General features: G+C 47.2%; 1 protein-coding gene across 7 annotated transcripts in view; it reads left to right on the forward strand.

Moving 5' to 3' along the window:
* The window catches only part of WDR27 (WD repeat domain 27), a 154,393-nt gene extending 131,862 nt beyond the window's left edge, over window positions 1-22,531 (forward strand). For 4 of the 7 annotated variants that reach the window (XR_016019950.1, XR_016019951.1, XM_074333872.2 and 1 more), the window contains one exon: window positions 3,264-3,546. Coding sequence is in view for 2 of the 7 variants with exons in the window: in XM_074333869.2 (XP_074189970.2) it covers window positions 3,264-3,314 (51 nt within the window). In the remaining 5 variants the exon portion in view is untranslated. Of the gene's footprint in view, window positions 1-3,263; window positions 3,547-5,693; window positions 10,784-11,953 lie in introns of those variants that run through there. The other 3 variants (XR_016019949.1, XR_016019948.1, XM_074333871.2) reach the window with 3 other exon arrangements.
* Window positions 22,532-26,751: the final 4,220 nt, after the last annotated feature.

Raw genomic sequence — 26,751 nt, forward strand, 5'->3', positions numbered from 1 at the left:
ATCACACAACATGAGTTACAGTGCAGACTCTTGTAAGGGATTTTGGAGGGTTTCCTTACCTTAGGCTGGGATGGCCTTTTCTCCCCTCGGTTCCTGGGTGGTCTTTCTGGTCCATGCTTCCCTCAATTTCAAACACATGAATCTTCTGGCTTTGTCCAGGTTCCTCGGGCTCAACTCCTTTCCTCATGAGACCCCAAGCCCTCATCTTCTGTGTCCTTGTAGCCCCCTCTCCAACCTTTCTAAACAAGACAAACAAATCAAACCAGAAACCAGTGATTTGCTCAAGGCAGACGGTGTGACCTCATACACTTATATTCTCTGGCTTGCAGCCTTTTTGTCATTTTTGTCCTGTTTTCTTACCAGCTCAACTATATACATTAACGAGTTCTGTGAAAGCCTCAGCATTGTTTGTCTTTTCAATAATAACTACCCTGGAGTTTGCAATCTGCAACAGCAAACTAAATATTCCTGCTTTAGTTGAAATCAAACATCCACTCCGATGGGATATCCTAATTTCCTTTTAGGAAGGGAGTCATTTCTATTCCTCATACTTTGTCCTTCGTCTCACTGACTCCTGGGAAACTCTCACCCACATGGTTATCACAGGAGCATCAGGTGACTGAGCACTTGACCCCACTTGGGCCACATTTTGAAAATGAAACTGAGAAGGAGCAGTGACTGGTGCCAAAACCTGGTGGCGTAAGCGATCTCAGGTTTTTGTTGCTGTTTGTTCTGTTTTGTTTTTCTGGCCATGTGGACCAGAGAATTAGAAACACATGGTTTCTAAAGAAAAAGAAGGAGGAGGAAAATGTATAACACAGAGCAGAACCAGGTAATGACAGCAGTGTCCTGGTGACAGTTAAGTCTATGGCTTTCGTTTTTCTGGCTCCAAAACCCGTTTTTGCTCTTCAGCCCCTCAGACATTCCAGTGACCACGGAGTGAGACGCCTTTCTCTGAACGAGTCTCAGTTGGGCTTTTATCCTTCGCAGCCAGGAGTGCCGCGTCCTCTGCATTCTCACAGCAAATCTTCAGTCCTCTTCTCGACCCTTCGGGAGAATTTCCTTTTTCCTGATTCTGTGTTGCAGTTTGTCATCTGGCTCCAAAGGGACTTGCTTCATGTCCCTGTGTCCTAAGAAAAGTCTCTCTTAAAGCTGACTTTCACTGTCTTCCTGTGACTCTGTTTTCCATGACACTCCAGGCAGCCTATCCCCTGCTGCCTTTTCCTGTCTTCAGCCACCAAGCGGTACCTGCTCCACAGACACTGGGAACATAGAGCATATGTTCCGTTTATGTCGATGGAGGTCTGATGGTAAAGATCAGATTCCCGGACAAATTCAGGCTAAATTCCAGTGAATGAGAACTGATGTGTTCATTGCTTTGTTGCTTTTCCCTTGGAAATAGCAGTGTGTCAGCTGTCTGAATATTATTCTTATGTTGTTTCAAGATCTGTTCTGAAAAGGGGTTATTAGTGTTCTAAGATGTCATTACTGGAAGATTTGCAGCCGGTTTGCAGACTGAGTTATTAGGTTGGTGCAAAAGTAATTTCAATTTAAAATTACTTTTGCAACAATCTAATGTTTAGAGCAGATAAACCTCACTTTCAAAAGACTGGATGTATGTGGTTTATCATCATTGTCTCTGATACGGTCCAGTTGGAGAACAGTTTACAATAAATTTGACATGTCCTCAAGTGTAAAATTATTTGGGGACTTACGAATAAGCACAGCTGTGCTCCCCCATGAAATCTGACATCGCTTTGGCCTTTTCTTTGAAATATAGAACTAAGACCCACCCCCAAACCCCCCAAAAATACAAATCCGAGAATCTGCAGTGTGTTAGCATCAGTTTGTTACTCTTAGGGTTATGGAAGTTGTAACTCAGTGTGAAGTCACCCAACCTGCTTTATCTGTATGTACCTGTCGTGATTGGGTCCTTAGTGATGCTGACGCTTGCAGATGCTTAGGTGTCTGGTTCTGACAGGTGCTTTACCTGTATTAGCCGCTTCCGTCCTCACAACTCCTCTGCAGGTGGTTTTCCCCAATATTATCACCTGGTATTTACCTAAGCTGAGGTGGAGAGAACTCAAGTGACTTGCTCGGATAACACAGCAAATGTGGTAGAACCAGGGTTCGACTCCATACCTGTTTCATAATCACCACACTTAAAACTCTGGGAGGTAATTAAACTTTCAGCCAAATAATAAAAGTTGTAGGTTCTGCTCTGTGCTGCTTCTAATGGCTCTCCAGGTCTCTTCTAGTGTAGGACACGTGTGTCTGTGCCCACGTCCTCACCTGAGCCTGCGTCCGCCTACATCAGCACCAGTGGAGGGACGCAGCTGGGACGCCGCTCAGACTGCAGTGAACTGGCCCTCACCTGCTTAGCCCCAGTGCAGATGGTGCTGAGAAATGCAGTCAGGGCAAACACTGGGAACCGCCATGAGCAGCGGGTAGAAGTCCCCTGGGAGCTGCCCTCTGACGCCGAGCGTGCTGGCGCTCGTCATGCGGGCACAGTTGCTCTGCGGGCCCTCGGCCAGTCCACGCACTCTGGGGCTCCGGGTGAGGGCAGAGCAGGTGAGGCAGAGGCTGATGAGCCAGGTGTGGGGTCAGCAGGTGGGGGGCCGTGGGCACCACTGCTGCTCCGTGGGATGGTGTGGCTTCTGCCCAGTCTCACGTTAAAGCCCTAACCCCAGCGTTACGGTGGCCTGAGCTCACTAAAACGTGGCCAGAGCTTGCTGGCATGCTCCCGAACTCGCTCTTCCCACGTCACCAGCTCCTGGGGGCTGGCAGCGCGGGAGCAGCCAAGCTGGCCCCTCAGAGAGAATGGCAGGTGGGAGCCACGTGCTCACGCAGTGTCCTGACACTGCACCTGGCCGAGCCGCCCCCACCCGGGGCACGAGTGGGGGAGGGGGCCATGAAGTCGCAAGTTCTGGGCCTCCTGCCACTTGAGGCCCCATGGGAAGTGATGGTAGGAAGCCACAGTGCTGTGGTTTGTCCCTTAGCCCCCAGGAGTGCGTGTGGGCACTTGCAGTGTAGACAGGCTCTGACCCAGGCACTGAAAGTACTAGAATGGCTGGGGAAAGTAATTTGGATCAGTGAGTAGAATGGCTGTTGCACATGTGGAGTGACTGTTTCTAATGCACTGTGTTCTCTGGTCCAGAAGGTCGCATAGGAGGAAATCACGCACCGTGAGCTCCCTCCCCCTGTGGGGCTCTCAGTCAGCAGAAGGTGATTGAAACCACGTGGTGTTTTGTTCTCCATCACAGCTCGCGACAGCCACCTTGGATGGCAAGCTTCACCTGTTTGTGGCCGAGTGACCGCAGACACGTGGTGGGCCCAGGCCGCCAGGACCAGTGATGTGAAGACAGATGGGGTTTCGTGGCTCAGCCGCTGCCTGTGACCCCTGGTTCCCCAAGCCGCTCGGCTGCATCCGTGTCCACTCATGTCCATGACTGTCCTGCTCCTCAACAGGCCCCCATGGAACCCAGCCCTCTGCATGGAGTGCAGTGAAGTGAGACAGAATGTTCTTGAATAAAAAGTAGCACAGTGCTTGTTCCACAGCCTAGACTTTGCTGAGGGTGGGGGGACTTCACTTTGGGCAGTGGACACATGGGGGAGGGGGCAGCCCTGACTGGCACCCCAGCTTCACCTGGTGAACCGGCCTCTGCCCGGGCCACCGTCTTCATGCAGTTTGCTTCTGGGCCCTTCCTCCCACGGTGATGGCCAAAACAACGAGGTAGGGTCCAGCTGCTGCCTCAGGGACAAGTAGCCGTCCTGGGAATCCACTCTGCACATCACTGCCTCTGAAGGTCCCAGAACCAAGCCTTTCTAGGCTCCCAGAAGAGTCTGGGTGCTTCTAGAACAATTCCAGATCCCATACGACAAACAGCATGGATGCCCCCCATGTGAGGGCCTCTTAGGGCCAGCCTGAAACACCTGGGAAGGTCGCGTGTTGTGCACCCCCGCTGGGAAACCAGGAGTAGGCGTGTCCATCCCCCCAAGGCCCCGACTGCCCCCATCACCCCTTTTCTCCCAAGAGACGCAGCGTGCTGTCACACCACCTCCTAAGAAGTGTCACAGGCTTGAATTCCTGGGTTTCTTATTGGAATCCTCACACATTGACCATAAATCTATATACTTTTTCTTACAAAGTTTTTGAGAAGCAGAATTTACAATAACTGATTTTCATTTTCTATTTAGAGTTATCCAAACACTTTTATCCATTTATAGTAATTGTTTCCCTTTGTTAAAATGAAATTTATTTAAAATGAGTTAAAGCTAGATAAATAAAGCAGTTTTAGGCAAGCAAGCCCATCGAATCTTATTTAATATTCTTCATTTCAGTCACATCATTTAGTTTTTTTATTTAAAAATTTTATTCTTAATTGTGGTAGAGTACACGTAACATAACATAAAAATCATGTTAACCATTTTAAGTGTACAGTTGAGTGATATTAGTTACGTTCATGCTGCTGTGCAACCATCGCCGTTCATCTCCAGAAGCTTTTCTTCTTCCCAAACTAAAATTCTGCGCTCAGTAAACACGAACTCCCCTCCCCCTCCCCCAGTCCCTGGCGACCACGGTTCTACTTTCTGTCTCTATGAATTGGACTCCTCTGGGGACCTCATATAAGTGGAATCACACAATATTTGTCTTGTGTCTGGCTCTTATCATTGAGTGTAATGCCTTCGAGGTTCATCCATGTTGAGCAGGTGTCGGTGCTCTGGGGCCACTAACGGGCTAAGGGTTGGACGGTCCCAGACTCAGAGGCTCCCCTGCTCTGTTTCGATGCCCTGCCATGTGACGTTTCTGCACACACCTGTGAAGAACAGCAGTGTTGGTGTCACTGGATTGGCAGCAGTCTGTCTGCTGAAGGTGTGATGTGTATTCATCAGCATTATGAGGCCAGTCCACATTTTCAAGCAATGAGCAAGTGTACTATCGTGTAAAAGCCATTGGTTCTTCTACCTCCACAGAGAACAGTAATGAAAATAGTGTATGTAGAACTTTTCATTTTTAACTTCATTTCACGTCATTATCACATTTTTTATAGTAACACTATGAATTTATAGGTATTGTTATTATTATTTATTTTCCAACTACGTGGAAAAACCTATGTACTGGGAGTGTAGTGATGAAATTTCACCTTGGAAAACCCATTTAAAGGCATTGTTTTCACCTACAAAATTCACAGACTTAATCAGGTTAAGAGGACCTGGCTTTTCTCAGGGTATGTGGGGAGGAAATTGCTGCACCAGGCTTTCTAACGATTCTTCAGCCAGGATAGAGGCACTGAGCTGGTGAGTGAGCTTGGCTGGCCGCAGGCTGGTGGTATCCTCCCGGTGGAACTGGAACTCGGGAGGGCAGGCAGTAGTGAGAGCCCAGATGTGACAAAGAAATGTTGTATGCCCTGGTCCAAATGTGGGCACCAGCATGATGGAGGGCATCCTTGCTGAGAGAAAGCAGAGCCCACAGGATGCTTCTCAGGAGACATGGCCAGGGAGAGAGCCTGGGGTGGGGGTGGGGGGTAGGTGAACAGACTGTCCAGGTGGGGCCCAGAGGGCTGTTGGAAGACCTTTTGTAGATGACAACCTCTGATTTCAAATCCGTCTTATAATTTGTGGAAGCAGGTTAACCTGTTCATCTTCCTGGTTCCTCTCAAGGATTTACAAGGAAGGGATTCTCCATCATACAGGTGGGGAGACTGAGGCTCGGTGTGGTTCCTGGGATGGACCTGTCTCAGGTTGGCGACCTGCAGCTGTAGCACAAGTGGAGACAAGAGGGTGAGGAGGCCGGCGGTGAGTGCTCGGTGGGGAAGGGGTGCTGTCCTCCAGGGCATCCCGGTGTCCAATGGGAAAGGGATGAGACAGGGATCTGTCTAACCTGCTCGAGGCTCTGAGATGGCTGTGAAGATTCCTTTTTGGTATTTGAATGCTAAAATGATTCATATTATGTGGCATATGTCATGGGATTTGCACAACTTTTGGCCCACCCATGTTTTTGCAGACAACAAAGAAGGAATGTGACCGTGGTCCGCCCAAGCCTTGCTGCCGAGGGGGTGGTCTAAACAGATTCTGGAGTAGATAAGTGATGTTCATTTTTGACATTCTGTTTAAAGGCATTCTTTCCAGAGGGGGAGCGCATTCCTTTTCATTAGTGTAAGTAGGACTGACTTCATATTTCAGACTTTGGGGGGAAGGTGCCTGGGTATTTTCATAGAAAAGGTGCTGTTATCAGTGCTTTGCAAATGATTGACTATCACATGGAGAAAACAAAACGGTGCAAGACGCAAAAACCTACGGATCCTTCAACCTGGATGAATAGGTTTAAGTGGGGAGCAGACAATTCCATGTTTGACCGGATATCTAGTGTTGATTTTAGATTGAACCACATAACATTACCAACGTTCAACTGTTTCTGACCTACAGACATGCAACAGCATGCGGTTCAACCAAGTATGTTTTTCAAAAGAGGGATTTAAAAATATATATAAAGATGTACCGTGTTTCCCCGAAAATAAGACTGAGCCGGACCATCAGCGCCAATGTGTCTCTTGGAGCAAAACTTAATATAAGACCTGGTATTATATTACATTATATAAGACCCGGTCTTATATTATAGTGAAATAAGAGCAGGTCTTATATTAATTTTTGCTCCAAAGACACATTAGAGCTGATTGTCCAGCTAGGTCTTATTTTCGGGGAAACACAGTATATAAAATTCTGTCTCCCTCCTTTCCTCTTTTACTTCTTCCTTCTTTCTCACAAAAATTATTTAGTGCCAACTTTGTTCCAGGCTCTGATTAGAAATAACTTTTCCATTTGTTTCTTGGTGTGTTCCCAACTTAATTTTGCTTCTATTAATAGCATGGTAAAGTTGTTCTCCCTTTATCTGTTGTTTTGCTTTCTGCAATTGCAGTTATCCATGGTCAACCACATTCCAAAAATATTAAATGGAAAATTCCAGAAGTGAACAATTCATAAGTTTTCAATTGCCCACCATTCTGAGTAGTGGGATGGAATGTGGTGTCCTCCGTGCCATCCCACCGAGGACGTGAGTCTTCCCTTTGTCCAGTGTCTCCTCTCTGTTGATCCTCCCACCCGTTAATCACTTAGGGGCCATCTGGGTTATCAAACTGACTGTTGTTGTGTCATTGTGCTTGTGTTCAAGCCACCCTTATTTTACTTAATCATGGCCCCCAAGCAGAAGTGTAGTGATGCTGGCAACTTGGATATGCCAGTGAGAAGCGGGAAAGTGAAAAGGTGAAAAGGTGACAGTTCTCGACTTAATAAGGAACGAACGAAGAAATTGTATGCTGAGGTTGCTGAGATCTACAGTAAGAACGAATTTACCATCCGTGGACTTGTGAAGGAGAAAGAAATTCGTGCTGCTTTGCTGTCATACCTCCACTACAGAAGGTACGGCCACAGTGTGTGAGTGCTGAGTTAGGGTGGGAAGGATTAATTTGTGGGTGGAAGACAAACGGGAATGTGCGCAGATTGACAGCAACGTGTTGTGCCAGAAAGCACGGAAGGCTTTAACAAAGGGCCACCCGAAACAAGTGACAGCAAGCCCTTTACTGCAAGTCAGGAATGGTTACACAGATTCAGGAATGGTTTGGGACTGAAAAACGTAAAAATTACTGGAGAGAGAGAAAGAGAGCGAGAGAGAGGGAGGTCACATTCACTTAACCTTTGTTACAGCATAGTGTTATATTTTCTATTTTATTATTAGACATTGTTAATCTCTTACTGTGCCTCATTTATAAATTAATGTTATCATAAATATGTATATATAGAAAAAAACCACAGTCTATGTAGGCTTTGGTACTATCCGTGGTTTCAGGCATCCAGTGGGGGTCTTGGGACGTCTCCCCATGGGAAGGGGGCTGCTGGCTCTCGGAGCCGCTAACACAGAAGTGATGGTTCATAAAAGTACAGGGTGTTGTGGAGAGCTGATCCAAATTCTCGTTTTGTTTGGTGCTTCTCAAGGGAGTGAATGAGAATTAATGGGGTTGTCTTTTATGAGGTTATGAGTCACTTGGGGTGACAGACCTCGAGCTGTGAAAGTATTTCACATGTACTGATCTCAGAGTCTGATAAATCTGCGTGTTTTATGTGTAGTTGAATTTTTCAACAGAGGATTAAAAAATGAATTAATGCAATTTAGTGCTTGTCATTTCCTGGCATGTGAGGCACATATGACAAAGATTCCAGAGGAAGGAGAACTGAATGGAAATTAGAAATTGGTATTGATGAGAAGAATGAGGCTTTGACTGGAAACAGGGTGGCCGTCTGTGATTTTGAAGTGAAAGGCAAGGAGATTGAGGTTGTGTGGGAAAGATGGCTATGTAAGGAAGGCTTCACAGGGGCAGCGGGGACGGGCCAGGGGGTGGGGGACGGCTGGTGGTGGGAGCAGAGACGTGTATCCCGGGGAGGGGGAGGTGCTTGGCTGTCGGCCTGGAGCGCGCGTCTCTTCTGCGGAGCAGTGGGGACAGACATGGCCCAGAAGGTCAGAGAACACAACTCTAGATTTCTTTTTTGGCCAACAGAGGACTTGGGCGTTGGCTTCCTGAAGTTGAATCAGAAGGAATTTCTATTCTTTGTACAAACACTCTCATCCCCACTGAGTCCTAGAAACTGGGGTCAACCTAATTCCCTCATGGGCCCTGCAGACCCTGGGTCCAGGGACACAGCCCTCCGGACTTGCCTGTCCCGCCCGGCATCGATCTGATGGCAGCGTTCTGAAGGGAGGTCTGTGGGTCCTGTCGGGGCCGAAATGGTTGGCATCCTTGTGAGGCTACAGCCCGTCTGCTCCTTCCTTCCTCTTCGAGCCCATGTGCTGGCTGGAGCCCATGCTGACTAGCATGGAATCGTGAGCCTTCCTTGTTCTCTCTGGCACAGTGCTGTTGGCGGCACTGTGATGGGACCGCATGGCCTTTCCTCCCCAGGGCCATGCGGGCTCTTGTCCCTTGTCACTTGAATTGCAATAGCAGCTGCTGATAGAGAGAAACTCCAAGTTGAATCACTATGTACTCACATTGTATTCCCTATCTGGATAACAAAACAAGCTATTGGCAGGAAGAAAAGGAAAGTTACAAACACTTAACAGGACAAGGATGGTGCATATTGCTGTTCTCTCTGAAATGTAAGATGCAGTGACGATAATTCCCACATTTGGACCTCGGCCCTGCATGGGTGTCCATGGCACCCTCAGCTGACACGGCACTTGCTGGTGGCACTCCACTCTCTAGGCTTTGAGTTTTCACCTTTTGTTCTCTTGTGGGACCCTGTCCAGTTGTCACCATCTCGTAGGCCAGCGTCTTCCTGAGCACGTGTCCTCTTGATTCCAACACTGGAGGTGCTGCTGACATTTGTCTTGTGTCACACTGTTCTCAGCTGCAGCCTTTTCTTACGTAAGGGTCTTCACAGACATTGAACGGTCTCCAGTTGTCCAAAAAAGGATTCACCAGCCACCAAGAAAGCATTAAACTTCCCCCTAAAAACTGAGACTTGAGTCTCCGGCCTGGAGACCCACACGCATGACATAGTGACAGAAGTGCCCAGGCAGGTCTAATCCCAGCCCGTCTGCACTGAGTAAGCCTGGGCTATTTAAATACGTTACAGATGGATGAGGAAACATGGAAGTAAAAACCATCTTAAGTGAAACCATATTGATGTATCTTCTACTGTGAAATAAATCAAAGAAAGTTTTTTTTTTCAAAGATATGGAATAAATCCACAAAGTTTGTTACGGTTTTTTTTTTTTTTTTAAAAACTTTTATTCATTTACGTGTGTTTTGCCAGGACCCATCAGCTCCAAGTCAAGTCGTTGTTTCAATCTAGTTGTGGAGGGCGCAGCTCAGAGTGGCCCATGTGGGTGGGAATCTAACTGGCGACCTTGTTGTTGAGAGCACTGTGCTCTAACCAACTGAGCTGACCGGCCGCCCCTATGGTTGTTTTAGAGGAGACTACTTTAAAATGTTTTGGAATTCCTAAGTTCATCTTTTTTTCTGTCTTAGTGGAGAAAAAATGTGTTGCTCTCCAGAGACAGCATTAGGAACAGCAATGAGCAAGTCACAGAATGGGGGACAATATTTACAACACATGTAAAAAGACTGTCTAGGCAGTACAAAGAATTGCTATATAATAAAAGACAAACTGCCAAAAATGGGCAAAGTCCGTGAATAGGCACTCATGAAAGAATGACCATATGGAAGGAAAAATTGCTGAATATCGTTAATCATTAGGGAAATGCAAGTTAACCCCCAGTGAGATATTTCTCCACGCTCGCTGGAGTGTCAGTGACAGGAAAAGAAGGGCCGTGCAGTGTTGGCAGGGTGGCTTCATCCTGCTGCTTGCTTGTAAAATGGTTGTTTGGAAAGAAGTTTGGCAGCTTCTCAAAAAGTTAAACACAGCTCAGTGACCCCTACACATCCATCTAAGAGGAAGGGTGTCCATGTCCACAAAAGGCCTCTGTGAAAGGCTCACGGACGCTCTGTTCACAGGCGCTGGGACCAGCAGGAAGGTGGACAGACCGTGCGTGTGGACGCGGCGGGATGCTTCTCACCCATAAAGGGGCACAGACTGCTGACCCAGGAAGCCACGTGGCTGGGTCTCAAACTGCCGTGCTGAGTGAACAGGGCACACCGTCTGTGACTCGACTTACATGGAGTTGTAGACCAGTTCAAGCAGACCTGTGACCACAGAAGCCAGCTGTGTCAGGGGCCTGTCTGGATGGGGCCGAGGGCATCTTCTGGGGTGATGCACACCTTCTGACATCCATGTGGGTACCCTGAGGAGGCATTTGTCAGACCAACAGGCCACTCTGTGTACACAACATCGTGCGGAAATGTTTCTCAGCAGACCCACAAACGCTGTGCATCTTTCCAGGAGTGGCTGGGTAATGGGGCGTGGGAGACCAGCAACGGCCGTTATAAAGCTGTGCTTTCTGACCACTGCACTTCCCTCACTGCGTCAGCACGTTTTACCTGGCACCACTGTGTTCCAGACCTCGTTCTGGCTATTGGGGGACAGCAGTGAACTAAAGGGATAAAATCGAGGGCTGGCTTTCTCCCAGGGCTCTGGGCCATGGCCTCCACCTCTAAGGGACGGTTGGGCAGCGTCAGAGCTCCAAGCCAGCAACTGCTGGGCTTATTTGTGCAGAGCAGTGACTAGGACTGTGCCCCATGGGGTCTTTACAACGATGATGTCAGAATGTCCCTAAAGCCCATCACGTGGGGACCAGGAAGGGTCAGAGGCCACAGCTCTAATCCCATCTGGTGTAAGTGTAAAGTAGAGGAGTGAGCATTCTCGACCGAGTGAGGGAAGTGAGTGTAGGAATCACACAGAGGGGACGTGGAAGCCCCTGGGTCATCATGCAGGCCACCTGTCCACACACCTGGTGGAGCTTAGCTTATGGGCCTGGCACCATCCCCCGCAGCCCCCTGCTCCAGTGTCACTGGTTGGTGCACGCGGCTCCCCCTGTACGTGTCTTGTCCTGCAGTTTGCTTACAAAACCGTCTGGATACACACGTTTGTCCACCTCCTTTCTCCTCCATCCTGGGGTGCCCTTCTCAGTGGGCCGCTTACCATCCTGTCCACATTTTCTCCTGTCTGTATATGAAAACCTGTGTCCATCCATCTCCTGTCCTGCTTTCTCATCTTTTCAGCCCTTGACCCCAGGGGCTGGCCCCGTGGCATTCAGGCAGGAGGTGAGGCTGAGCTCCTAGGTGCCCCCAACCCCCAGTCTGCGATAGGACAGAGGCCCTGTGTTTCCAAACTGTGTAAATGTCAGCTTCCCCCACGTGTGATGGCATGTGCTGTGCTGTGTCACAGGCCACCAGCACTGAGCCCACATTTTCCTTTTGCTTCAGCAGATTCAAATGCCATGAGGTGTCTCAGGAATTTTCTGGAGTTTGTACCCAATCTTTATATCTGTTTCCCTTTATATTAGAGCAAATCCTTTGAAATCGGCTGTTTGAAGGAGTGACCATAAAGGCGGGAAATGAACGACGGCTCTCACTTCATGGGGCGTCAGTGATGCCGAAGATGGACGTGTATGCGACGTCACACGTGGCACTCGACAGCATCCACTCAGGTGCGCAGCACACACCGCTGACCTCGCGACTGGGGGAAACAATGCCCCTGTGGAGGCGACCCAAGCTGTAGGCAAAGCTGGCTCAGAGCAGGGCTCCTGGTTGATTTTATCACCTGAAGTGAGCCATAATTTTTGCTGTGAATCGTAAGGAAATGGAAAAGGTAAGAAGGACTTGGAAAGGGAGTGAGTGCTTGCATGAGCCTTTGCTGAGAGAAAGCTGCAGACCACTCAGTGTCATACCTGTTGGCGTCTTGCTGACCGGCATCAGTCAGGCGGTGTCCCCTGGTTGTCAGGCCGGCAGCTTCCCGGACCAGCTCTCCCCACGGCAGCTGCCGGGCAGACCGGCCCCTTGTGGCCTCTGCTGACGCAGGTGGGCTCATCCTCCAAAGTGACTCGCTCGGCAGCCTCGGGGTCAGTGAGCCCGAGAAGGGCACGCAGATGGGGTGAGCGACTCTCTCCGCCACCACCTAGGCAGTCACTGAGGCCAGCGCAGCATGGGGTGACGCTGTGGTCCCAAGGACACCGGCCTGAATGCTGGGACTGTGTCTGGGTCCACCTGAAGCCTGGCAGAGCAGCTGCACCACCAGCTGCCCACGCCCCTCCCCGGAGCCCCTTCTCTTCACATCTGTTCTTTCTGAGCTGAGCAAACCTAGTTCTCTTTTCACTAAGTATTTCGAGTGGGAAGCGCGAGGCTTCCGCATGTTTCTCTCGGGTGGGCTGCTGGCTGTGGAGGCCCACCTCATGCTGCGCTTTGCGTCTTGTCTGCTGTCATCTGCACTTTCCCTGCAGCAGCCCCAGGGCTGATGGGTCAGGGCCAAGGAGCCCACAACGGCCATCCAGCCATTCCGAGGTGCAGCCAAGTGTTTGGGAGGCAGGACCTTCCCGCTGGTCTGAAGAGTGGCCACGGGCCGCCTGTCTAACAGCCGTGTTTCCCCAAGTGGGCGCACTCCTTCCCGTGACGGCGGGCCACACGTCGCAGGGAAGAAACCCAATGGGTGGCCTCAAATATTAAGGAAACTGCATGCTACACGGTAAAACAACCTGCGTTGCTGTGGAGTTTCTGCTCCTCTGACGTGCGGATGCATGAAGCTCTAAGGAGGAGGGGAACGTGCAGCGTCTCCCACACGGCATCCCAAGGCCTCCTTTTCCAGAAGCTTCCGTGGGCCTGTGTGCCATGGGCCGTATGCAGGAGCTCCCGGCCCTGCTGGTCACGTGGCTCGCGCTCCTTCACAGGTTCCTCACTGCTGAGGTGTCACGTGTGACTAAAGCGTCGTCGGCTGCGTCTGCTGTCAGAAAGCCCGAGAAACGCCTGCTGGAGACTCCTGGTCTCCTGTGCTGCAGTGACTCGGCCTGGACCTGGAGCCTGAGGCCTCATTCCCCATCCACTCCAGCCCTTTCTGAGGCCAGTCTCTGCTGGAAAGTGGGGCTGCTGATGGGGACAGCACTGTGACACTGTTGGGACTGCCCGGGAGGTCGTGGGCGGTGACAGCAGCCCGTTCCTCTTCCAGATGAAACTAACAACTTAGTCACGACCGTGGAACCTTCCCGGCAGATGAATTGTGCAGGGGCCACGCCACCCCCAGCACCTGCCTGCCAGCCCTGCCCTCATGGCGGAGGTCTGGGCGCCTCTGCCTGCAGTGCACGCGGGGCCTGATTTAGTCTCATTCATCTTAGCTTTTACCTCCCCTGCCTTTGAGGTCAAATTCATAAAATCCTCTGTAAGACCAGGGTCCATACATTTAATACCTATCCTTTCTTCTGTGCAGTTAGTTTATTGTTTCAGGTCTTAGGTTTAGGTCTTGGATCCATTTTGAGTTAATTTTGATATATGGTGACAGACAGCAGTCTAGTTTCATTCTTTGGCACGTGGCTTTCCAATTCTCCCAGCACCGTGTATTGAAGAGGCTGTCTTTTCTCCATTGTATGTTTTTGGCTCCTTTTTTCTTGTTTTCTCCTAGGAGTTTTACTGTTTCGGATCTTGCATTTAGGGCTTTAATCCATTTTAAATTTTTTATGGTGTGAAAATAAGGGTCTAATTTCATTCTTCTGCATGTGGATATCCAGGTCTCACAATGTCATTTGCTGGGCAGCGTTTCCTCACTGTGCATTCTTGGCACCTTATGGTACATCAGTGGACCATATATGGATGGGTTTATATCTGGCTCTCTGTTCTGTTACACTTGTATGTGTGACCATTGTTATGTGAGTACTATACTGTTAAGATTACTTTAGTTTGTAACGTATTTTAAAACCTGGAAGTTTAATGCCTGCAGTTTTGTTTAATGCTCAATATTGCTTTAGCTATTCAAGGTCTTTTGTGGTTCTCTATGAATTTAAGGTTACTTCTTCAATTTCTGTAAAAGAATCTATTGGAATTTTGATAGACGTTGTATTAAATCTGTAGATCACTTTGGGTTGTATGGATATTTTTACAATATTAATTCTTCCAAAGCATAATCATCGGCTGTATTTCCATTTATTTGTGTCTGCTTTGATTTCTTTCATCAGGGTTTTACAGTTTTCAGTCTATAAGTCTTTCTATCTCCTTGGTTAAGTTGAATTCTAAATATTTTATTCTTTTTGAAGCTATTATTAATGGGATTATTTTCTTAATTTCCTTTTCAGATAGTTCATTATTGGTATGTAAAAATGCAACTGGTTTTTGTATGTTGATTTTGTATCCTGAAACTTTCCTGAATTTATTTATTAGTTATAACAGGATTTTTGTGTGTGTGGTGTTTTAGAGTTTCGTACATATAAGATCACGTCATCTGCAAACACAGATTTATTTGGATGCTCTTTATTTTCCTTCCTTCCTTCCTTCCTTCCTTCCTTCCTTCCTTCCTTCCTTCCTTCCTTCCTTCCTTTCTTCCTTTTTTCCTCCCTCCCTCCCTCCCTCCCTCCCTCCCTCCCTCCCTCCCTCCCTCCCTCCTTCCTTCCTTCCTTCTTTTCTTCCTAATTGCTCTAACTGGGGCTTCTAAGAATATGTTAAATAGAAGTGATGAGAGTGGGCATTCTTGCCTTGTTCCAGATCTTAAAAGAAAACTTAGTTTTCTATCACTGAGTTTGATGTTAGCTGTGGGATTTTCATATATGAGCTTTACTTTGTTGAGCTGAGTTTTTTCTATATCTAATTTGTTTATAGTTTTTAATCATGAGAGAGTATTGAATTTTGTTAAATGCATTTCTACATCTATTGAGATGATAATGTGATTTTCATTCTGTTGATATGATGTATCACGTTTATTGATTTGTGAATGTTGAACTATCCTTGCATCCTAGAAATCAATCCCACTTGGTCATGGCATATGATCCTTTTAATATGCTGTTGAATCTAGTTTGCTAATACTCTGTTGAGAATTTTTGCATTTGTGTTTATTAGAGATATTGACCTGTAGTTTCCTTTTCTTGTGGGATCAGTCTGTATCAGGGTAATGCTAGGCTTGTAAAATGAGTTTGGAAGTGTTTCCTCTTAATCTATTGTTTGGAAAAGTTTAAGAAGAATTGCTGTTTGTTGGTCTTTAACTATTTGTATGAATTTGAAGCCATCTAGTTCTGGGCTTTTCTTCGTTGGGGGTTTTTGATTACTAATTCAGTATCCTTATTTCAGGCTTTCCATTTCTTTTTGATTCAGTCATAGTGGGTTGTATGTTTACAGGAATTTATACATTTCTTCTAAGTTGCCTAATCTTGGCTTACAATTGTTCGTAATGTCCCTTGTGATATTTTTTTATTTCAGTGGCACCACTTGTAATGTCTCCCTCCCACTTGTGAATTTATTTATTTGAGTCTTCCCTCTTTTTTCTTGGTTAGCTGAGCTAAAGGTTTGCCAATTTTATTTATCTTTTCAAAAAAACCCTCCTAATTGTATTGTTCTTTCTATAGTTTTTCTATTCTCTATTTTATTTATTTCTGTTCTAATCTTTATTCTTCCCTTCTCTCTGCTAAGTTTGGGCTTAGTGTGTTCTTCTAGTTATTGAGGTATAAAGTTATTTATTTGAGATCTTTCTTATTTTTAACATAGGCATTTTTCATAAAATTCTCTTTAAGTGCTTCTTTTGCTGAATCTCCTGAGTTTTGGTATGTTTTGTGTTCATTTTTGTTTGTTCTAAGGCATTTTCTGATTTCCCCTTTGAGCCTTCTTTGATTAAATGGTTGTCCAGGACTGTGTTGTTTAATTGTCATCTATGCTTGAGTTTTCCCATTTTCCCTTAGTGGTATTCCTTTTGGTTGGAAAAGATACTTGGAATGATTTAATCTTCTGAGATCTGTTAAGACTTATTTTGTGATTGGCATGTGGTCTATCATGGAGAATGTTCTCTGTGTACTTGAGAGGAAAGTGCGTTCTGCTGCTGTGGGGTAGAGTGTTCAGTGTATCTCGATTAGTTTGGTATGATCTGTGCTCTTGTTTGTTCTGCTATTTCACTGGGAATAAACTTACGAAGTACAACTTTCTGGTTGCTTCAACCCGTACTGCAGTAAGCTCAGGCATGCACTGGAAGAGTTTCTTTTAGAAAATCATGACTTCTCAGAGTACTTCTTGTCATGGACAAAATGATCTAAAATTCTTCATGCAGAAAACTGATTCAATTACTAATATCCTAATTCCATAAATTTTATTTTATTTTCCAGATATAGTTCATAAGATACAGTTAAGAGGAAAGACTATCTCAGTTTTCTATAACAGAAAGGTTTTGTTAAGTGAAAGATGTAAAGCAAAGAGAATGAATAAACACCAGGAATGTATTTTTTATCTTTGTTACTAATTAATTTTTATGCATTGTTTACTTAAACGTGAGTCTTCCTCAACAACAGCCCTTCCTCAACACCCCTGTAAGAATACCATCTAAAAGTTCTGAGTCATAAGCATTTAATTAAGGAATGCTAAAATCTACTTTAAGAAGTTTTGGAGATTTCTTTTTTTGAACCCCTGAAGCCAACTTTGGGATAGACAAAGGGGCCGTGGGTGGCCCTAGGTTTTAATATTGACTCTGGTGCATGCTAGATTCTTTGGGCTTGGTGATAACCTCACGACACCAGAATGTTTTATTTTCTCTCTTTGCACGGTGGCTGTATACATGTAAATAAATCACATATGAAAGTGCTTTGCAAATGTTTACATACTATATATCCAGATAAACCAACCAGGTTTGCAAAGCACTGTAGATAATCGAAAGCCAGAGCCCCTTTAAAACATGGAATTCACGTGGGTAATGCTATTTGGTCTGTTTTTGACTTAATGACTTAACCTTGTCCAGTACCATTCATATTTTTAAAAACCACTAAAAATTACTTTGCATCAGCCTAGCACATACCTGGAGAAATCAAAATTCCTGAAAGAAAAGGGAGGTTCTTTCAGATTGGTGACTATGGAGCACTGTTTGTTTCCTTCTTCTCTGGAAATATAATTGCACCAGGGCTTCCTGGATGCATGGCCAGTGTTCTGCTCAGTGTCAGAAATTCTAAGGCACACGGCACGACCATGCGAGCTGGCGAGTGACCATGCAAAAATCTGTCACAGGTGCCTGCATTCCACGTCAAGGACACGCTCCTCACTCCAGCCCGCCTGATTCACGCATCTGGTCCTGGCCCCATTTGGATCCATTGCTGTGGCTTCTGCTCTCCATCAGTTACCCCCCACCCTCCCATGGAAGGCACAGAACTGTGCCATTTGCCCTGTTCTGACTTTGATCTTCTTCCAGAACATCATCTGGCATTTGCCAAAAGGTTCTCTGCCTGGCTCTTCTGGTTATACACCCATCTGTCCTGGGTATTGTCCTGTCTTTACCTTGGATGTGAGCCCACAGCAGCTGCCCCTCGCTCAGCCGTTCAACAGTAAGGATTGCATACTTCATGTTTCAAAGTTCAGTAAACGTAGGACCATGACCTTCTTGGCTGGAACCATCATGAAAGTAGCATTCAATTATCATCTAGTTTTCGGCAATGCAGGTCTGACATTTGTGAGAAGTAGATGGAACCTGGGATTGCAGCTCAGGGAACCCGTTTTAAATGATCATCCCCTGCGACCACTGCTCAGAATCAAGCCTCTCCGAGCTGGTTCCTTTCCTCCACATGTGACGAGGTGTGAGTAACTGCTAATGGAACAGACTTTGGGTCCATCCCCAGAAGGCCCACGAACTAGTTGGGCTCAAGAACAGTCACCAGCTATGCAGGGAACTGGGCTTCTGTCATTCTCTTGAGATGCACCAAGAGCAAAGGCGTCCCATGCTCTGTGCACATCCTTTTGGAGCCTTCTGGTTGAGATTGTCATGGGTCAGTTCTGAAAATTGTTACCACAATAAATTCATGCGTTTTTGTTGTTTATCAGAATGTCCCACACACCTTAGGCTGTGGGACCAGTTATTTCAGGTAACTTGTTAGTATCATCAGAACCAGCCTATGGAGCACATTTGGACCATCAGGCCCTGCCTGTCACCTGCTCTGACCCATGTGCTCAGCCTGGGCATGTAGTCGGCTCCTGCGCATCTTGGAGGCTGGTTGTATTTCAGATTCGCTGACACAAACGTGCTCTATTTCCCTCTCATCTGGATAAGGTGTTATCTCAGGTCATCTTTAGTGTGTCCCCCTGTGTCCTTTAGGTCCTGGAAAGCCTTACTCCAACTTACGTCAATCCCTGTATGAGAGTGCGTGGAAGGTGGGCATGCGTGAGGCTTACACAGAGGGAAGGGCTCAGGGTGCTGCTGACCTGGGAGAACAGAACGCACCACAGTGGCCTCTCTGAAACGGGGTTAATTCCAAATTGACTTTACCTGAGAATTGAGAAACTCTCAATTGAGAGTGGGGTCACCATGTAAGGCCGTGTGTCTTCATGGGTACCTGTGTCCCCAGCTGTGGCATCACTGCTGGAAATGTCTAGGGTTCCCAAACAACAAGTTGTACGTTTACACTCATGGCTGACCTCCCACCATCCGAATGACCTCACCATGACCTTCAGCTCATGGGGGTATTTGCCAGCATGCTGTCCCCCTGGATCTTGAACCCATCAGCACAGGCAGAGCTGGACCTTCACCTGGAGGAAGGACCCAGAGTCAGTGCATTGGGCAACTGAGTGGTGCGTCTGTGTTCAGGCCGCAGGCAGTTCACAGCCTGTTCCCTTACAGCCGCCCTGACAGGTGCATGACTCCTCTACCTGGGCCTTCCTGTTTGGTCCAAGGCATGAAATAACAAATTCACCTCTGGAGACTTGGTGGGGGTCACGTATCTGGTTGCGATGGTCGTTTATGGTGTTTTCCCACAACTGTGCGTGACTGTGATTTTTTTATCATCTTTCATTCTCCTGCACACAATTGGGAACTAGCCACGCCTCCAGAGGCCCTTTCGGGTCATTGAAGGATAAAATGAGACAGTGAATTCTGTCCCATGTGGTTTGTAACGGTGTAAACAGCGAGAGAGGCGCTAATGGCTCCACTCAGACTGAAGCAGAAAACCTCCCTTTTGAAAAAAAGTCATTCTTTTTTGTCAACATTTCCAATTTTCTCTCTTTACTGAGGTACTTTGCCTTGTCCAATGACAAGGTCACTAATGTAATTTTGCCTCTCCTTTGTTCTCGAGTTAACACTTTTGTTTACTAGCTTTGCTGTACCATAATTTATAATGTCACTAGAACGTGCATTGAATTACAAGCTTTCCCAGTATCTAGAATCCTCCATTTTTAAAAATTGCACTTCAGCTTAAACGTCCTGGAATTAGCTATAAAGTCTACAGTTGGGTCACTTACGCAGCAGCAATCTGAAGGAGAAGGCACAGCCAGCCTCCGCCTGGGCATGAGAAGGGCATTCAGGCAGGATGCCCCGTGCAGCAGACAGAGCCCCTGGGACAACAGCCAGCAGCACGTGTGGGCACTGAGTGCGTTTTGATCATGCACTGGCTTCTGCGCTTCCTGTGGTATCTCCCTTGTCTTCCTTTAGTTCGATTAGTTGTTCCTTTCCTAGCTTCTTGACATGGAGGCATAGACAGTCATGTTCAACTGTCCCCTAGTACATGTCTGACAGATACAAACTTCTCTCACTGCTTTTGGCTGTAACAAGCGAGTTGGATGATGGTCCAGCAGCTGTATTTAGATTAACTGGTGTATGACCACTACCTCCACCACAGTGAAGACACTTAGCAAAGGAAGAACACAGGACACTTCCTAAAGAATGTCTTTTTAAAACTCTACACCAAATTTTGTACTTAGAAGGGAATTATTAAAAGCCAGTTTCCTCTTCTGGGAGAATGGCAAGCCTGTCCCCGGTCCCTGAACAAAATATCGGTTCCTTGTAAAACCCGGCATCGCCTGGAGCTTAAGTGACTGGTCGGTGTGTGCACCCCAGTTAATTCGGCTCAAACACTAATGTTGTGGGCCCAGTTTTCTTCAGTGTTGTGCGCTCGCCTTTCTAGAAAATTGCTTGTGTGTTCACTTACATTAGGTATATGGACCTGGACCAAAATTCCTCTTACCAGAAAGTATGTGGGACATAAAAATAAACATTACTTGAACAAAATGTCTTAAGATTAGGTGGATGCAAATATACATTTTAAAGTTCTTTACTCATTATTTAACACAGCTCAAATGTTTCCTAGAAAATAAACTCTACTTTTGAAGCGTGTCTTTTGCAAAAATGTATGCGGTAGAATTTTGCTTCCCTTCCACCCTGAGCCATCACGGCTCGCCATCTGCTTCCTGGTGCCTGGCAGACAGTGTCAGTGAACCGTTTCTCAAATCAAACGTTTAGAAGTAGTGTGAACCCCTCAAAGCAAAATGTAGTCATAAAAACAGAATAAAACGCTGCATTCACACGGCATCCTCGTCATCGTCTTTCATTTCTGGTTTCACCATTGCAAACTCCCAAGTCAAGTGGGCTAACCAACCAGGGCAGTGAGTGACCTCCAGAGAAATAAAAGTACACTTTGATGGCCAAAGTTAAACAAAACTAAGCACTTTGCTGAAATGAAGACTTTAAGAGCAGTTTTAGTAATCCCGCCAAGTTTTATTTTGATTGGAATGCAGTTGAAAGTGATGAAAATTGTATTTCAATCCCGAGGTTTCATAACTCGTTAGCCAGGATCATCTAACCCACCATTTTATTAACGATTCTTAGGTGCTATTGAACTACTTGAGATAAAAGTGACAAAGATCGGTGTTCACAGAGTTTTGGCTGTAAGCGTTTTGGGTTTTGCCTGCTGAGATAGCGGTGCAGAAGCAGCTGGCCGTTCCTCCTAGTTCTCGCGTGTCTCTGTAGGGAGAAACTTTATTTGCTACTTCTTACTTCTACTAAAAAACATGTGACATTTTGGGGAAGATAATGAAATGCAGAGAAATAGTTATCACCATAATAATGATGAGATATTTTACTCAAAATATTAACAAAGAAATGTACACACATGGGCAAATTGCAAACCTTAACCCCCCTAAATGCACAACGATTTAAAAGATTATCAACTGCAGGAAAGTACATGCAGCGCCCAGACACAATAGCAGCATCTTTCATCCTCTCTGGTTTGACAGTCCAAGGGAGCAAAATACTTTCCACTTTATAAAAATTTTAAAACCGCCAGGGGAGCCGTGCTGGCCGTGCCAGCATTGGAGCCGAGAGCGCCTCAGCTAAGCACATGGAAAAAGCATCAGGAGAGCAGGATTTTCCAGGCCCTGATTCAGCAAGCTGCGTCTTGCTTCCAGCACCAGAAGTCTTAGGAGGTGAGCGGCAACTCCACTCATGGCCAATTGGAAGTTGGACGAGGCCGAGGCCGATGAGAGTGACCTCTGCACAGACGAGGACCGCTGTTTGCAGCAATGAGTGTGCTTCCCCTGTTAGTGGCACTTACATGATTTTGTGTTGACTAAGAAAAATAATGTAAAGCAGCTTTGCTCTGTAGGCAACACTTATTGGGATAAAAGCCACCCAATGAAAAAAGGTAGCACCCCACAGTTTGATTCAGATAAAACTATCTCGGCCCATCTGTTCATTCAAACGTTCACGAGTTTGTTCGTTAAGCCGACAGACACTGGTCAGGGGCCGGATCACATGCTCATGATGGAGACAGCGTATCGTCAGAGTCAGGAGTGACACTCTGGGGCCAGTTCTGGGGCTCCAGCCTCGGTTCCCCCACTTACCAGCCAGGCCACCCTGAGAAGAGCTTCACCTCCTGTGAGCGTCACGCCCTCAGCGTACGGGAAGAGCAGTAATGGTTGGCTGGCCACGGACCTGGCGTTGCCTAAGCAGAAAACGGGGACAATGGGTCTGTCACCACCCAGCTCCTCTTGTGGCTAAAATATGTGGCTTTGTTAAGGAATGTGCAAGTCAATAACCTTCATCCAGTGGAGTTACCACTATTTCAAACAACTTGTTTTCTCTGTTCCATGCTATTATTGTAATTTCATCATGTTCATATCAAGTACAGTATAGATTCTGGCTAAATAAAAACTTTAAACATGCGTCCTCTGCTTTTACTCAGCAGGATGTCTGAGGCACTTAACTTGCTGCGTTTGCCGTCTGACCTAAGTCACACAGGCCCTTGTTACATTCGGGAGTTTTGTACGTACGAGTATGTGACCATATATAAATAAGTGAAGTAAAACTCACCCCCAAAATTCTGTAGGTACTTTGCACCATTGCTCTGACTTCTTCCTAGAATCAACACATTTATGATTTATGTATGTAATTCTAATTCTATTTATTTCTTAGAAAGCATATTTAGTTCAAAAGTGCACTCAAAATAGAAATACCTCTGTTTCTATTCAAGTCTGTTCAGTCCAGTGCAACCTCTGTGTCCAAGCTCACCACGCATATGAATGAAGACAGAGATCACAGCATTAAAAATGCCAGTCACTGGACAGCGTAATATCCAAACTCCTCAGTGATAGATGCGAGGAGAAGTGGAGAGGGACCGAGGCTTTGTCTTCTGCCTGGAAAACCCCCGTTTCGTTTCTTGGCTGTTGTACCTGAAAAATAGTAGAAAGTTCTTGTCCTGTCACCAACCAGGATAGGTGGGGTGCTGTCTGTGCTGGGGGGCCTCTGAGATGGACCTCAGGGACCCCTGCCTCCTGGCAGCCTTCTCCCTGGTGTGGCTGGTGTTAGGGATTCATTGTAATGGGGGTGGGGGGATGTGGTAGAAGAAGTGGTGTTAAAAAGACTGTGACTTCCGCCCTCAGGGGACTCTCCCCCTCCCCGTCCCCTCCCCGTCCCCTCCCCCCACCCCTCCCCTCCCTTCCCCTCCCCTCCCCCCACCCCTCCCCTCCCTTCCCCCTCCCCTCCCCCTCCCCTCCCCCTCCCCCACCCCTCCCCCTCCCCTCCCCTCCCCTCCCCCTCCCCCCCTCCCCCACCCCTCCCCCTCCCCTCCCCCTCCCCTCCCCCACCCCTCCCCTCCCTTCCCCTCCCCTCCCTTCCCCTCCCCTCCCCCACCCCTCTCCTCCCTTCCCTTCCCCTCCCCTCCCCCACCCCTCCCCTCCCTTCCCCTCCCCTCCCCCCTCCCCCTCCCCTCCCCCACCCCTCCCCCTCCCCCTCCCCTCCCCTCCCCACCCCTCCCCTCCCCCTCCCCTTCCCTCCCCTTCCCTCCCCCTCCCCTCCCCTCCCCTCTCCCTCCCTTCCCCCCCTGCCCCTCCCTGTCTCCCTCTCCACTGAGCTGGGAGGCAGTGTCCATGTTGGACCCAGCCTCAGGGAGAGGCCCACGTGGCACAGCAAGGAACAGGCCCTCGTCCTGACCGCCAGGGACGAGCTGGAGCTGGACAGGGAGTCCCACCTGCGCAAGCCTTCCGCGGCCCACAGCCCTGCTGCCAGTGTGATGGCAGCCTCCCGAGACACCTCGGGCGGAGGCCCCCTGGTAAACTCTGCACAGAGGCCTGACGCAGACCTGGGAGAGGATAGATGTCGCTTGTTTGAAGCCCCTTAGTTTTAGGGTAATTTGTTACATACCAGATAGTAATACACACTCTTCCCTCCTTTGAAACTGCTTTGAGGGAGAATTCTCAAGTGCACACAATCTTCCCGTGTCTCTTTCTTCTGTGATTTTCTTAAAAGGACACACTACTAAAATATTAGGAAATAAGTTGATAGAAATTACAGGAAATCCAGTGGCGGTGACCCATTGTATTCTGAGAGGTGAGGTTACTGGAGTGGATTGTGGGACAATGTCTGGGTGTGTCCTGGGTGACGCTGCTGGTGGTCAGAAAAGCTGAGAGTCCTAAGGAATCACAGAGACTGGTAGCTGTATACCTTACTTTCTTTCCTTTTATTTTGGAAAAATGTTTTATAACGTCAATGGACAGAGAGACCAGGAGAAACTCATGTGTTCTTGCTAATGATGGGATAAAGAGGGAAAGAAAGCAGTGTTTCTTATTTGGAGCTTGTTACAAAACAGCATTCTAAATGAAAGTATAAGATGGAGGCCAGAGAGAGTGCAGTGCTGCTGTCCTCCCAAGTGCACGTCTGGATTGTGGTTCATGCCTCCATCAAGGTGAAACACGTCTTTTTCATTTTAATGAATTATGATTGAATTTTAGTAAGAGTATCTCTGGTTGTTGTCAAGATGACCGTAGGCTGTGAATTGTATGAATACGTTTCCCGATACTGAATACCTTTTATTCCTGGCATAAAGTTGGTTTTGTCTTACATATTAGTGTTTTAAAATAAGTTGGATTTATTTACTCATACCCCATTCAGGTTTTTTCTTTATAGTCTTACATGTGATCGCTGTTGTGGGGTTTTGGTAACTGGTGACACTCACTTCATAAAATAGATTGCCATATTTCTCGACATTTGCCAGATGCTAGGAGTGCTCAAATAGTCTGAATTCAGACTATTTTCTAAAAGTGTGATAGCACGACCCCCCGGGCCGTCTGAGTCCAATGCCATTTCCGTGGGATGTGTTATTACTCTAAATGTGTTGCTTGTTGTTATTTTATTTTTGTCAACTCTTTCAAGTTCTTCAAGGTTATTGGCTTATTTATAGAGGGTTTTTGATATTCAATGTTAATAATTCAAATATTTGGGTATTTTATAGTTGCTTAAAATAGGAGGGCAAAACTGGTGGTTATCCCACCATGGAAAAGAATTAAAATCTCTCACACATACTTTTAGGCAAACAGTGACAGATTGCTGTGGATAAGTACTTGTGTTGCCTCAGGAGATTCTGTCAAACAATCTCTGTCAAAATTATTTACCAGGTCAGATGCCTTCACTCTCAGTTGTGTCACTGACAACATAAAATGATCTCATCAAGGAATTTTTGCTAAGGAATATTTTGGCAATTTGTTTTCTGAGTCAGTGTCGCTTGCTGTCTTTACACCTGAACAGCCTGGCAGGGTCCGCCAACCAGTCAGATGCTTTCCCCTTGTTACATCTGATCATTATCATTATTATTATTTTTAAAAGATTTTATTGGGGAAGGGGAAAAGGACTTTATTGGGGAACAGAGTGTACTTGCAGGACTTTTTTCCAAGTCAAGTTGTTGTCCTTTCAGTCTTAGTTGTGGAGGGCGCAGCTCAGCTCCAGGTCCAGTTGCCGTTGCTAGTTGCAGGGGGTGCAGCCCACCATCCCTTGCGGGAGTCAAACCGGCTTGTGGTTAAGAGGATGCGCTCCAACCAACTGAGCCATCCGGGAGGCAGCTCAGCTCAAGGTGCTGTGTTCAATCTTAGTTGCAGGGGGCGGAGCCCACCATCCCTTGTGGGAGTCGAGGAGTTGAACTGGCAACCTTGTGGTTGAGAGCCCACTGGCCCATGTGGGAATCGAACCGGCAGCCTTCGGAGTTAGGAGCACGGAGCTCCAACCGCCTGAGCCACGGGGCCGGCCCTGATCATTAGTCTCTTACCTCCTAGAATTTATTGACGCAGAGAGGCCAGCTGGATTTTTGTAATCTGTTTTTAATTAGTTTATTTTCTATCAGAATGTTGAAAAAATTGTTCTTATCTTTAAAAATGTGTGCTAGAGTGTGTTTTGGAGGCAGTCTCAGGTGCTCCGGGGTGGGAGGTGCAGGACAAACGCTTTGCGACCGAGGCCCCCCTGGGGCAGGTCTATGCGTGTCACCTGTGACTGAGTCCTTCCGTCTTCTCTTTCTCTTGGCTTGTTTAGGAGAGTCTTCCCCACCAAAAATGTGCAAAACTATTAGCCTACTTTTCTAGTATGTTCATGGTTTTAATTTTTCATTAGCTTTCAAGTTTATGTAACAGCTGTTGTCGAGTGCTGCGTCGCTTTGCCGTTGGCACGCAGTGGCTTCAGCACACCCTTCCTTGCCTTGTGACCCTGCTGGGCTGACTGGGGGGAGGGGCCCCAGGGCAGCACGCTGTCCTCTTTGCTGAATCCCGCTCTTTGTGGGCAGGGGCTGGTGACAACCTGCTGGTGTATGTGGGTCCTCAGCTCCCAGACCTGCTGCCTCCTTGGCCCGTGGCCCCTGGTGGGTCTCTCCTCCTCACGCCCCACTCGCTCGCTCTTCTGTTCCTTCTTTGTCCACTTCTGAGAAGCCCTGTGGTCATCTTGGTTCTGCCTCGATCAGCTGAGGACCGCCCGTTGCAGGGTCAGCTGACTGCGGCCTCGGCTGACTTCTAGGAAGGCTTTTCCTGAGTCAGAGTCCAGGGCAGTGCTTTCAGCCCCTCAGCCACCTCCATTGTCTGCTGACACATGTTTTGTAAGGACTCTGGGCAGGGTCCTCGGAGAGGAAAC

This window comes from Rhinolophus sinicus, chromosome 2, assembly GCF_057876585.1.
Source record: "Rhinolophus sinicus isolate RSI-liver-muscle chromosome 2, RSI-T2T, whole genome shotgun sequence".
NCBI classification, from domain to species: Eukaryota; Metazoa; Chordata; class Mammalia; order Chiroptera; family Rhinolophidae; genus Rhinolophus; species Rhinolophus sinicus.